Here is a 14,180-nt window from a genome sequence, read left to right as displayed (position 1 = left end):
CATCCACTGGTCCCAGAGTATCGGTACGCCCACAAGTGGGACCGCAGCGTCGATGGCTTCGTCGGTTGACTGGAGCCCACCTTGCGTGATGAAAAGCTTGATGGACGGGTGTTCTGAAACGAAGGAGGTTCTAAAATCAACTGTATTTTTTCTTCTTTTGGTTTTGTTTTCATTATCTCTAAAATGCCCCCTAACTCGATAAGGGGCCATCCATAAATTACGTCATGAATATTGTAAGCTTTTTTGTTCCCTCTCCCCGTCTTGTCACAGGTTGTCACATTTTAAGAGCCCCCTCCCCCCTTATGTGACGTCACACTTAACAATTCACAACACACACACACAATTTTTAAAAAAATATTTAGATTAATTTCGTACTTATTAAATTTCACATTTAAATACACATTTTAAATCTTATTTCTCTATTTGATATAAATATATCGATGTGTTTAATTTACGAACTACTTGCAGGTTTAAATGACTATGTGCTAAATCTATGTCGTTCAGATTGTAATATAGGTTGTATTTAAATTAAATGTGTACTGAAATGTCATACTTAAAATAAATTTAATGAAACTAATGATTATTTTATCAAATACCAATTAGGATAACAAATTGTGTACTATTCTCTTAAACGAAATGCAATAACAACTATAAAAAACAACAACAAATCATGAAAATAAACAACCAAATATGGAGTAAGGTCAACTTTTATAAAATACCGAAATTTTGACAGTCGCTCAACAGTTAATCTCTGTTACAAATAATTCCAAACTATGATTACGTAACTTAATATCGGAGGCCTTATACCCAGCTAGTTGTAAAAAATATCGTTATTTCTTTCTTATCAACCGACATTAGCAAAAACGAAACACGTTCGCCGTTCAACTGGTTTTATTTGGTTTAGTTACTTTATAATTACGTGAGGTTTCAACCGGTTGATATGATTCTCTGTGTGCATGATAAGAATTGTTATCATTTAACATCTGTACTAATATAATAAAGTTGAAGAGTTTGTTTGTTTCAACGCACTAATCTCAGGAACTACTGATCCGATTTGAAAAATTCTTTCAGTTTAAATTGCCCATTTATTGAAGAAGGCTTTAGGCTATATATGTACCACGGGCGAAGCCGGGGCGGACAGCTTGTTTTGGAATATAATTTGGTCTCTTCCTTCACAGGAACGTCGGTGATCATTTTTATAGGGAAGATTTATTTAATCTTCATAGGCTCAAACAAAGAGGTCGAAAATAAAACACACTCGCATTTTTAATGAAAACTAGCTTTGCCGCGGCTTTGCCGGCGTAATCAATGGAACGCCCACTCATATCCCTCTCAGCCTCTTCCCTATCTCCAGACACAATTATCATAACATATAATCACTCCGTTGCGATGAAAAGAAAGGCAAGCAAACAAACACACTTCCGCACTCACAATACTTGTTTTTTTTATTAACAAAGAGTTTATGTATTATTTTTAATAAGCTATGACATAAAATAAGCTTAGCTATGACATACAATAAGCTTAGCTAAGCTGGTGGTTCGCAGATGATGCGATCATCACCGTCCAAAATCATTCGCAGAAGAACAGCCTCTGCGAATGCGGTGCCCGCTTTTTAAGGGCTAAGAGATAAAGAAAGGATTGACGACTGGAAAGAAGGAATGATCTGGGAAGGGTGAGGAAAAGGAAACGGGCCTCCGGCTTCCCCTCTCACCGTACGAAACATCACGCTACCGTTTCACGGTCTTCTGTGAGTTACCACATGCGAGCCAGCCCAATTCGTGCTGAAGCGCGCTCGACTCCCACACTAAAATGACTACTAAACTACTCACTAAGAAGATCGCGCTGCGGGAACCATTTCCCCACCACAACGTTATCAGGCACGTCTTCTACATCCGCGTCCCATTTCCAAAGTATCGTATATGGCAGTTTGGACACCACTCGTAGAAATATATTTAGCTTCTCCATGTTGAACATTGAAGAGCTGATCGTGCTGCCAAAACTCATGTAAATCACCCCATTGCTTGCTGAATCCAGCTTGGCTTTCAGATCCTGGAATGGAACATAAAATGCATTGAAAAGTATGAATAATTATTTTTAATGCATATCATTAATCCGCCTTCAAATTGTCAGAACTGGATCAAATTTAAATGGGACGCATCAGCTTTTATATAGAAAGAGATCAAAGCAATTCACCTGGTGAAAAGTTATGAAATTATAATTTTTTATAAATTCTATTTCAATTGAAAGCTTTTTGTGTAACAGGCTTTTTCTAAATTACGTTATCGTTTATGTAATCAAAATTGCTTCAGGGATGTTGGCATTTTTATTTCCATTCAGTATATCTATGATATTTTTTCCTATTAAAAAAAATGTAAAAATTCGATCGACATAGATATTTCTTCGAGAATACTGTTTTAAATTATGGCTAGCTATTCACCCCAGCTACGCCCGTGGTACATATATAGCCTACGTCACTCAGTCCAGTTAAGTTGCAGCTTTCAAATGGTAATAATGATATTTTAAAATCGGTCCAGCAGTTTTTGCATGAAAACGTTACAAACACAAAAGTTTCACAAATTACGTAATTATAAAAACACGTTTAATTATAAAATAAAAGTGTCATAATAGGTCCAGTATTTATGATAACGATGCTACTAATGATCATCTAATATTAAATGACGCAATAGCGTAATAAACTTATTGACGTAATTTATATACAAACATAAAGTCTACTTAAACTTTATAGTATGTATTACTAGCTGCTGAATATCGGGATAAAATGCCATGCCTATGTGTTATTCCAGTTGTCCAGCTACTACGTACCAAATTTCATTGCGATCGGTTTAGTAGTTTTTGTGTGAAAGAGTAACAAACATACACATCCAACTTTCGCATCTATAATATTCGCTGAGCCGTGCGGTTTCACCGGCGGACGAATTCATGTAGCTTTAATTAAAATACATTCAGTAGTTTTATGTGAAAGAGTAACAAACATCCATTCATACTTATAAAGTTTCGCGTTTATAATATTAGTAGGATATAGTACGTAAATAGATACATAAGTAAACGATATAAAAAAAATACTCCCGTTTTCCCAATACTTCTTAACTCTACGTTCTCCAAATGATCAATTTACTTTATTTAGAAAAAGGCCTATAATTCAGTGACAGGTTATAGGCTTAAAGGCTGTAGAAAAATAACAGTCTCACTAACCTTCGGAAGGGGCTTTTCTTGCCTCAAATGTAGACCTCCCAAATAGACTACGTTCGGAGGTACTGGCCTATTGGAATCCCAAATCGGATTCACATTAAGAAAAACCATTGCGACATTTTGTTTCAATTCCTTCAAAGTGGGAAAATCAGCGCCCAAATGTTTCTTAATCAAATCATCTTCGGGCTTCTCGCTATCGTAGAATGCTCTTGCTACACCGTAGTGTTGTGTTATTTCGTTCACTTTATCAATATAGGACAGGTTTTTGAATTTCTCCCGAATGGCCAATGGATACAGGGATGTGTCGCACCTCCCATCATTTCGAAAGTATCCGTCACTGCGCCGAAGGAACTTATTTGGATCAGCGGGGCCTTGAATATGTGAGAGAAAATAAGGTTTAATCGCACGCAAGCTTCCACTAAAACCAAATCGAACTTTTGGCCGCTCCTCAGGAATTCTTTTAAATCCCTACCCAATAATATATCGAACATTTCGTGTACAACTCTAAAAGTTGCCTTCTGCTGTGTAACTATGTCTTCTGCATCTTTCAATTCCTGTTTAAGTGCATTAAATCTTATGTCTTCAATGCTATCTTCAATAGATATCTGAGTTATGTTGCCGACGCTTTCTGACGCTGTGGGGAATGGTGTGATGACAGTGACTTCGTGACCCCGCCTGGCCAATTCTTCAATTAAAGGTCGGAACACTTGCTGGTGGCTGTAGATGGGTGCAGGGAATACTCCCAATATTTTCGCCGATCTGCAGAGATTTGTTGTTAACACTAAACAAGTGACACACAGTAGTGCACGCATGACTAACGTCTGACCGAACCACGCCGAATCAACTACTGTTTTTTATTGTTTCGATTGACTATTTGTAGCTAGATTTCTGATAATGGAGTTTGTAAATTGTACCGTACTGTGATAATTTGTGAACGATTCCTCAAATAGTGACGTGACAAATTTATTTTGATAATAGTAAATGTGGTTTAAAAATTAGTATTTTAATTATTTTTATAACAGGGGAGAAATATTTGTCTATACGAAATTATTTATAGAGATACATAGAACATTTGTTCATAGAAAAATTTGTATTCTTGGGTTAAAAATAATATTGAGTTAAGTTTAAATGACCGCCTCCTTGGTACAGTGGTTAACGCGTGAGCGTAGAACCGAGGGGTCCTGGGTTCAATTCCCGGTGGGGACGCACAAAAAAAAAAATGTCTCGGTCTGGCAGGACACAGAAGGCTGATCACCTACTTGTCCGTAAAGAAAATCGATCAGTGAAACAGATGTACAGCATCTGCCCCATACCCCACTAGGGGACACGGGACTTCACTTTTAAGTTTAAATGCGAACTAAATAAATAAATAATAAATTTAATATTAACTATAAATAAATATAATTTATTTAATATATATCATATATATTAATTCCCATTCCGTAGGACTTCGAAGATTAAAACTATCATTTCAACTTTCTCTAGTCTCAAACTATCGCTGTACCTTATTTTATCCCAATCGGTACACACGTTAAGGCGTGAAAAAGATAGAGACAGACATATATACTTTCGCATTTACTCGTATAATTTTGAGATGCGATCATTATAGTAATTTAAACTTATGAAATAGCTGCTTTTGCATTCATTTAGTCTTATCAATATTATGTAATCTTACTTAATGTCTTTAAGATTACATAATCTTGATAAGACTAAATGAATGAAGACTAGCTCTTGGTCGCGGCTTCGTACGCGTTATTTCGGAGTATAATACATGTAATTATTATTTTTTTTTTATAAAAAAAGCGGACAAACGAACAAGTCGTGCGCCCATTATCGAGCTGTCACCACTGCCCATGACCCCTCACAAGAGTCCACAAAGTGTAGCCGGCATTTTAAGGAAGAGATGTAAATTTTTTATTGAATTTATCCGGATTGTAAGTTGTCGGAAACAAAGACGAGGAAAGGCCATTCCATAACATGGTTGTGCGAGGCAAGAAGTGGCGCGAAAAGCGAACTGTACTCGTGCGCCAACGTTCTAGGTGATGTGGGTGGAACTTAACCTTATGACGGGTGGTACGAAGCTGGAATTCTGCAGCAGGAATAAGACTGAATAGCTTCTCTGTGCACTGTCCATGGTACATGCGATAAAGGCACACAGCGATGCGACATCTCTTCGCAAGGAAAGTGGATCAAGCCGATCAGTTAGTTTTGGGTCGCCAATAATTCTGACTGCTCTACGTTGGACGCGATCAGGTGGAAGGAGTTGGTATTTGGGAACTCCGGCCCAGAGGTGAGAGCAGTATTCCATCTGAGCTTTATAAAGTAGTATACGATGGGTTGGCCTGAAATACTGCCTCGCTCTTTTAAGGACGCTCAATTTTTTCCAGGTATTAATATACGAGGCTTGACGCTAAGTAGAGTATTCGCAAAGTGGGGAACTTCAACAAAAGGCCCTTTTTTGGATGTGAATGCACAAACTTCTTGTGTCTTAATGGGGTTGAATTGGACAAGGTTTTTACTACCCCTTTTTGAGACTTCTTCAAGAAGTTTCTCAATTTTCGACACGAGATTGTTCCGGCACTCGTCAATGTGTACTTGCGAGAGGTTACCAGGGCTGGTGTAAAAGGCATCTCCAGTATATGCAGAAGAAACAGAGTGGGTGAAAGTACACAACCTTGTGGAACGCCAGCATTCACGGGCATACAGTCTGAACTTGTTCCATCGACCAAGACTCGAAGACTACGTGCAGTAAGAAAGCTGGCAATCCATTTGCGTAATTTTTGACAGAAGAGCCCGATGCCACACCCGATAATAACAAATTATGTGCTAAAGCCATGCACCGAACCACGCTACCCTTTGTTAAAAACATAATGCAAATCGGTGCAGTTGTATTATTTATCCCGAACAGACAGACAGGCAGACGATTTTATAATGTCATGTTAGCGAATTAATCACACTAATCTTATAAATGTGAAAGTTTATTTGTTTGGATGTTTGTCCTACAATCACGCTGAAACTACTCAATAGATCTTAATGAAATTTGGTATACAGACGGAGTATGAGCTGACTTGGGTGACAGTATACTTTTCGTCCCGATTAAATACTCCCTTGGGATAAAACAGGAATCTTGATAACTGGGCGGAACCGGGACGAACGACTAGTATTTGATTTTTTTATGTATTGTTCTCTTTATGTAGGATGTTGTGCTACATAAATGTTCTTTTTTATTAAATTACGCCTCTCAAGTTGTAAAAAATGATGAGTACACTTTCTCATTAAAGTCCATGAAGTGACATTTTGTAGACCACAAATGACGTTTTGTAGACCAAGTGAGTGAAGCCGCGGGTGAAAAGCTAGTATTTCATCATTCGCTATTTCTTCCCTCCAGGACCTGCAGGAACTTCTGGATTCTTCCATCCAAGGCGTAATCTACTTCAGCATGGTTTCCGTGGTAAAGTCTTCGCAACTCATCGGAAAGACCAGAAAAGACCTGATAGAACTGTTCGGGAGTCTGAAGCAAACCGTCCTCTGGAAATTCGATGAAGACATTCAAGGCCTTCCCAAGAACGTCCACATCCGAAAATGGATGCCACAGTCTAGTATACTTGGTAAGGTGGTAAAGTTTGATGATTGATGTATCACTAAATACTATGACTCAAAGTCGCTTCCCGCTGTCTATATGTGTGTATGTATCCTTAGACCTTTAAAACTACAAAACGGAAATTTATTTATTACGGATATTTCAAGTGATTCAACTGGAAGGTTTATATGCATAACTAGTTTTTTCCCGCGGCTTCGCGAACGTTAAATGAGGAGTAGTTTCAAATCATCACACACAGCTTGTCAACAAATATCCAAATCAGTTTCAATGAATAAACTCATTTTGTAAGATAGAAGATTTAATTTATTGTTTGTTTATTGAAAGACAAAACGACTTACCGGTTTTTAAAACAAACAGTTCAATGTAACTTAAACAAGTGATTGAATTTTTTCTTAAAAACTCCTTTTAAAGTCTACCGAAGCCTTACCCAAAAAATATTCTTCTCTGTCCCTATTTAAAATAAAAAAACAATTTTTTTTTCCAGCGCACCCCAACCTTAAAGTATTTATTACGCACGGCGGTCTCCTCAGTATAATAGAGTCGCTGCAACATGGGGTGCCTTTACTGGCCATACCCATGTTCGGAGACCAGCCCGGTAATGTCTACCGCAGTGTTGCCGCTGGTCACGCGCTAAAGGTCGACTTTTCACCAGATATGGCTCTGGAATTGAAGAAGGCACTGCATGAAATGTTAATTAATGATAAGTAAGTTAATACTTAGAGAAATGTTTTATCTTGAGCAGTCGGATAGGATATAAAAGGTGTATTAGTGGACATAGATCCTGCAAAAGGATGGGAAAATCATAAAGGTATATACAATGGACACATAATGCTCTATGAAGCTGGTTAGAGTTCAGTTCAGTTCTTTTGTACAAAAACGGTAACTAACGCTTCTTGGGCGGAGTTATGGTAGATTCAAAAATAGAACCAAATGACAATTAAAAACAAAAAGAATCACAGAACGCCAGCTGTAATTAGTTGAAAGTGCATGGAGTACTCCAGTAAGAAAACCAAAAAAAGTAAAGAAATGGAGGACCTCCTTCATATTATATGGGGACGTCGCTTAAGAAACAAGACTTAAGTGACTTTCTACTTTAAGCTATTTTAGGATTTTTGAGTTGAGTTTTCGTGTTGTTCATTATTATCTGAGAGTACTATGTCTAGAAATACGCCAGAGACGGGATTGATCCCAGATTTATTTGGATAAAAGGGGCATTTTTTGGGGCAAAAATAACTGCTTAAGTATAACAAAAATCTGTGAAAATTTGTAACATTTATTTTCTTCTTTAGATATCATAATAAGGCGAAATTCCTCTCAAACATGTATAAGAAACGGCCGACACCTCCGTCAGAGCTGATAAAGCATTACATTGAAATAGCTATTGAGAGCAAAGGTAAGGTCAATTCAATTTAATGAAAAATGTAATATGTAAAAGTCCATTATTTTTTCATCATGGTCAGTTACGGTGCCTTACCACTCCTTACAAGGAGAGGAGAGGCGGTCAAATATCTTCAAAAATTACATTACGTAGTACTTGAATACTCACGTAAATTAAAAGGGGTGGTTTGTACTCTTTAATACTTTAATTATTAATTACTAATTTATTGTTCGGAACCTTTAGAGTCGCGAGTCTGACTCCACTCAACCGACGTTTTTTATCATTATTCCAGGTGCGTATCATCTCCGTTCACCCGTCAAACTTTACAAGTGGTACGAATTGTGGATGCTGGATGTAATTTTAGCTGTTTTGTTTATTTTGTGCATGGCATACTATGTAATTAAGACAATTATCAAATTCGTGATACAAAAATTTTGCTCTAGTAAAAAGAAAACTCAGTAATTATACTTCTCGGCAGATATTTTATGAAGATCTAATAAAATATAAGTACCGGACTATTGGCTTTTATTTGGTCTCCCTTAATACAAACAAACACTAGAAAGTCATAGATAAATAATATAAACAAATATTCTAATGAAAAAAAGCGCGGGAAACTTTGAACGAGGCGGGAGTGTGCTTTTAAATTTAATTATTTATTTAAAGTTATTTAATGATCAGAGAAGTATTTTAGTGTAAATAGTAACAGTTTTATATTATATTGGTAAGTTGTTTATTCATTGTTAATATAATTATGTAAATTGTTGGAAATTACAAATGCATGAAGGATCCTCCGGATCCTTTGAATCAAATATCAGGTCCTGGGCCTGGTCTCTCTGTCGCGAGTTATGTAACCCTCTATTCCAATGATGATAATTTAGATGCAGATTTTGAGTGGGAACAAGAGGGTAATAGGAAATGGTAATAATGGAAGGATCGGAATTTAATTTTCACTGATGCATCAAAGACATCTTCATCTGGGTGCACTGAAATAGGCATATATCACGCGCAATTCAACATTACACAAAAAATTAAGTTACCACCATAACCACCAGCGTTTACTGGTGAGTGTCTGGGCATTTTGAAAGCAATTGATTAGATGTTATTAGCGAAATTACCAAGAACTGTTATTATTACCGATTCGCAAAGTTCTCTACGAAGTCTTGAAAAATATCCATTTAGTAATGAGCCATAATTTTCGAAATAAGGCACAAATTACCACAACGCTTGAAAATAAATTACTTAGTATCTTTTGCTTGGATACCCAGCCACACCGGGATAAAAGGTAATGAAATGGCAGACGCCCTAGCAAGATGCCAAATCTATATTTGGTATCACCACTATTGGTGATACATTTCCATACATCAATTATTGCCACGATCTCAGTAAACTTTCAGTGGGTTAAACTTTGGTAAAGTAGCGGAATGCTAAAAGGGAAATATTCCATTCCCTTCAAATACGGATTCCAATAAAACCTTAGTTTAGTAAAATCAAGGCAGGTAAACTAATAACAAGTGTTTTAATTCGTATGCGACTTGGACACGTTTGTACCCCTTACCATCTTACTAAAATTGGTGTATTGAATAATGAAAAAAAATAATCATATATTCTTTGCTTGCCCGCTTTAAGAACAATCCTTTTTATATTTATCTCTTGAATTACTTCGTGTCCCCTTTCCTATTTCTATTAATTGTCTCTTACTCGAGCCTGTTAAATATTGTGAAGTCATATTATCCGTCAGATTTTATCCATCGAAAAAAATATAAAAATTTTACATAGAAGTTGATGTTCTTTTGGATTCACTAATAATTTTTATTATATTTACATAAATTAGCGTTATTTAAAGTTGTATATCTTATATTGATCAGCGCCACTTCTCTGATTATACGCGTGCTTAAATCTGCCATTAGTGTATAAAATTTGTTTCCCTACCTTTCATAACTTGATACTGGCAAAAAGCTCTGACTTGTTGCCATAAATAAAATTCAAATGTAAACCAATATCTTTTTTCTGTACAGACACGATGGTTATCAGCCTTCCATATTAAAACGAGTTTATTGACGTTTCCTAAAACGAAGGATGTTATATTATATTTACAACTTTTTTATGTCTCCACAGGTGATTGAACTATACATAAATATAAATACTCTTTGTTCATTCCTCAAACAATGAGGTAGTTATCTGCTTATGACATAATACATATTCAATTTGTATTATCAACCAATACTTGGGTGAAGTAAGTAATTGATATAAATAACCTTATAACCTTTTAAAGGTTAGTTGTCAGCGTAGATACAATTAATCAGAATGGTATAAAGTTATCGGAAACAACATTAATAGAGAATACGAATTGATGCGTAAATAATAACAAGTACCTAACTACATCAAAAACAAAAAAATTAAAATATGTACAACTAAAATGCATGAAAAAGAGAAATCAAATTCTTCTTTATTCTATAAATTACGACTGCAATAACTGACTCTCTTACTACATAAAGGTGAATGAAAAACAAGAAGGTTTAATAGGAACACACTTTAATCACTCTAGCTTGGTTTTCCGTTTAAAAATTGATATCAATTTAATACACAGCTTACAAATTATTCCTAAAACGAGTGCACAAACTAAAATTATAGATAATATAAGCTTAATTTCATAATACTCTTGGACTGGCATGTCAAAGGCGGGAGATCTTAAATATTTCGCGCCATTATGGCGTATGACGTATTCCGACCACCACACGGCGCGCTCTAGCGGTGTCTGTGGTTGATCACGAATGACATTTCTTAGGTTCTCTATGTTTTCTTTGTATCTGTAATAAATAGAAATAAGCTAATAAAATAAGTGAAAAGAACGACTTATTTAAATAGAGAAAGATCCGTCATTTTTAGGTACGCCGAATAAGAAATAATAAAAGTTCAACTTTTTAACTATATAATACAAAATCAATACCCATTGTCTTCATGACGTTATTTAAATAAATTAATATTTGACTATGACTTTTGAATATCTGTTTCCATTATGACGCTCAAGGACCGAAAAACAACACAAAACACGTTGTAAAAGTAGTTTTCTGTAATGATATGGCCAGACAGTTATATCTCAGAATGCGTCATGGCACTTCTAAGTGGTCATCATTTACCTCTTATCCCTAAGAACGGTATCTATCGCCGCTCTGAAGCTCTCCTCTGTGACGTCATGTATACTACACATGACTCCGATGCCCAACTCGGCAATCTTGTCTACGTTCATCCACTGGTCCCAGAGTATCGGTACGCCCACAAGTGGGACCGCAGCGTCGATGGCTTCGTCGGTTGACTGGAGCCCACCTTGCGTGATGAAAAGCTTGATGGACGGGTGTTCTGAAACGAAGGAGGTTCTAAAATCAACTGTATTTTTTCTTCTTTTGGTTTTGTTTTCATTATCTCTAAAATGCCCCCTAACTCGATAAGGGGCCATCCATAAATTACGTCATGAATATTGTTCCCTCTCCCCGTCTTGTCACAGGTTGTCACATTTTAAGAGCCCCCTCCCCCCTTATGTGACGTCACACTTAACAATTCACAACACACACAACACACACACACAATTCTATACCTGTATTTATAAATTTTTTAAAAAATATTTACATTAATTTCGTACTTATTAAATTTCGCATTTAAATAAATCTTATTTCTCTATTTGATATAAATATATCGATGTTTTTAATATACGAACTACTAGCAGGTTTAAATGTCTATATGTGCAAAATCTATGTCGTTCAGAGTGTAATATAGGTTGTATTTAATTAAATGTGTACTGAAATGTCATACATAAAATAAATTTAATGAAACTAATGACTATTTTATCAAATACCAATTAGGATAACAAATTGTGTATTCTGTTAAACGAAATGCAATAACAACTATAAAAAACAACAACAAATCATGAAAATAAACAACCAAATATGGAGTAAGGTCAACTTTTATAAAATACCGAAATTTTGACAGTCGCTCAACAGTTAATCTCTGTTACAAATAATTCCAAACTATGATTACGCTATTTAATATCGGAGGCCTTATACCCAGCTAGTTGTAAATAATGTAGTTTCTTTTTTATCAACCGACATTAGCAAAAACGAAACACGTTCGCCGTTCAACTGTTTTTTATTCGGTTTAGTTACTTTATAATTACGTGAGGTTTCAACCGGTTGACATGATTCTCTGTGTGTATGATGAGAGTTGTTATCATTGAACATCTGTACTAATATAATAAAGCTGAAGAGTTTGTTTGTTTCAACGCACTAATCTCAGGAAGTACTGGTCCGTTTTGAAAAATTCTTTCAGTTTCAGATAGCCCATTTATTGAAGAAGGCTTTAGGCTATATATGTACCACGGGCGAAGCCGGGGCGGACAGCTTGTTTTGGAATATAATTTGGTCTCTTCCTTCACAGGAACGTCGGTGATCATTTTTATAGGGAAGATTTCTTTAATCTTCATAGGCTCAAACAAAGAGGTCGAAAATAAAACACACTCGCATTTTTAATGAAAACTAGCTTTGCCAACGTAATCAATGGAACGGTCACTTTCAGCCTCTTTCCTATCTCCAGACACAAATATAATATTTGAAATATTATACCATAAAATCACTCCGTTGCGATGAAAAGGCAAACAAACAAACACACTTTCGCACTTACAACACTTGTTATTTTTTTATTAACAAAGAGTTCATGTATTATTTTATGTCATAGCGCGCAGCTAAGCTGGTGGTTTAAAAATAGCCTCTGTCAATTCCGTGCCCGCTTTTTAAGGGCTAAGAGTTATCTCTTCCATTCCATAATCTGGGAAGGGTGAGGAAAAGGAAACGGGCCTCCGGCTTCCCCGCTCACCGTACGAAACATCACGCTACCATTTCACGGTCTTCTGTGTGGTATCCAGTGCTATGCTGGCCCAATTCGTGCCGAAGCGCGCTCGACTCCCACACTAAAATGACTACTAAACTACTCACTAAGAAGATCGCGCTGCGGGAACCATTTCCCCACCACAACGTTGTCAGGCACGTTTTCTACATCCGCGTCCCATTTCCAAAGTATCGTATATGGCAGTTTGGACACCACTCGTAGAAATATATTCAGCTTCTCCATGTTGAACATCGAGGAGCTGATCGTGCTGCCAAAACTCATGTAAATCACCCCATTGCTTGCTGAATCCAGCTTGGCTTTCAGATCCTGGAATGGAACATACAATGCATTGATAAGTATGAATAATTATTTTTAATGATAGGCTCTGCCTTCAAATTGACAGAACTAGATCAAATTTAAATGGGACGCATCAGCTTTTATATAGAAAGAGATCAAAGCAATTCACCTGATGAAAAGTTATGAGATTATAATTTTTTATAAATTCTATTTCAATTGAAAGCTTTTTGTGTAACAGGCTTTTTCTAAATGTCATTATCGTTTATGTAATCAAAATTGCTTCAGGGATGTTGGCATTTTTATTTCCATTCAGTACATCTATGATATTTTTTTCCTATTATAAAAAAAATATAAAAATTCGATCGACATATATATTTCTTCGAGAATACTGTTTTAAATTATTAATGGCTAGCTGTTCGCCCCAGCTACGCCCGTGGTAAATATATAGCCTAATTCACTCAGTCGCGTTAAGTTGCAGCTTTCAAATGGTAATAATGATATTTTAAAATCGGTCCATCAGTTTTTGCATGAAAACGTTAGAAACATACAAATGTTTCACAAATTATGTAATTATAAAAACACGTTTAATTATAAAATAAAAGTGTCATAATAGGTCCAGTATTTATGATAACGATGCTACTAATGATCATCTAATATTAAATGACAATACTTCTTAACTCTACGTTCTCCAAATGGTCAATTTACTTTATTTAGTAAAAGGCCTATAATTCAGTGACAGGTTATAGGCTTAAAGGCTGTAGAAAAATAACATCACTAACCTTCGGAAGGGGCTTTTCTTTCCTCAAATGTAGACCTCCC

General features: G+C 36.0%; 3 protein-coding genes across 3 annotated transcripts in view; 1 reads left to right on the top strand and 2 right to left on the bottom strand.

The window, feature by feature from the left end:
• Positions 1-6: 6 nt before the first annotated feature.
• On the bottom strand, positions 7-4,022 carry LOC119838888 (UDP-glycosyltransferase UGT5-like; the record flags this gene model as incomplete). Its single annotated transcript, XM_038365032.1, has 4 exons — positions 3,521-4,022; positions 3,214-3,422; positions 1,830-2,049; positions 7-113 (listed from the first exon to the last, which is right to left on the bottom strand). Coding segments are annotated over exons 1-4 (1,038 nt in total), but the record flags the coding sequence as incomplete, so codon positions are not given.
• A 1,165-nt stretch (positions 4,023-5,187) lies between these two features.
• Positions 5,188-8,651, top strand: LOC119838887 (UDP-glucosyltransferase 2-like). The gene is made up of 6 exons (XM_038365030.1): positions 5,188-5,249; positions 5,464-5,500; positions 6,599-6,818; positions 7,296-7,515; positions 8,101-8,204; positions 8,482-8,651. The coding sequence occupies exons 1-6, from the start codon at positions 5,188-5,190 to the stop codon at positions 8,649-8,651; spliced, it is 813 nt and encodes a 270-aa protein (XP_038220958.1).
• Positions 8,652-10,725: 2,074 nt separating this feature from the next.
• Positions 10,726-14,180, bottom strand: part of LOC119838886 (UDP-glucosyltransferase 2-like) — a 5,609-nt gene continuing 2,154 nt past the window's right edge. Inside the window, exons 2-4 of the mRNA XM_038365029.1 lie at positions 13,172-13,391; positions 11,327-11,546; positions 10,726-10,996 (exon numbers count right to left, since the gene is read on the bottom strand). Coding sequence (XP_038220957.1) covers positions 10,726-10,996; positions 11,327-11,546; positions 13,172-13,391 — 711 coding nt within the window. The remainder of the gene's footprint in view (positions 10,997-11,326; positions 11,547-13,171; positions 13,392-14,180) is intronic.

The sequence above is a fragment of the Zerene cesonia genome, unplaced genomic scaffold, assembly GCF_012273895.1.
Source record: "Zerene cesonia ecotype Mississippi unplaced genomic scaffold, Zerene_cesonia_1.1 Zces_u006, whole genome shotgun sequence".
Classification (NCBI taxonomy): domain Eukaryota; kingdom Metazoa; phylum Arthropoda; class Insecta; order Lepidoptera; family Pieridae; genus Zerene; species Zerene cesonia.
This window is presented reverse-complemented; position numbering and strand designations above follow the sequence as displayed.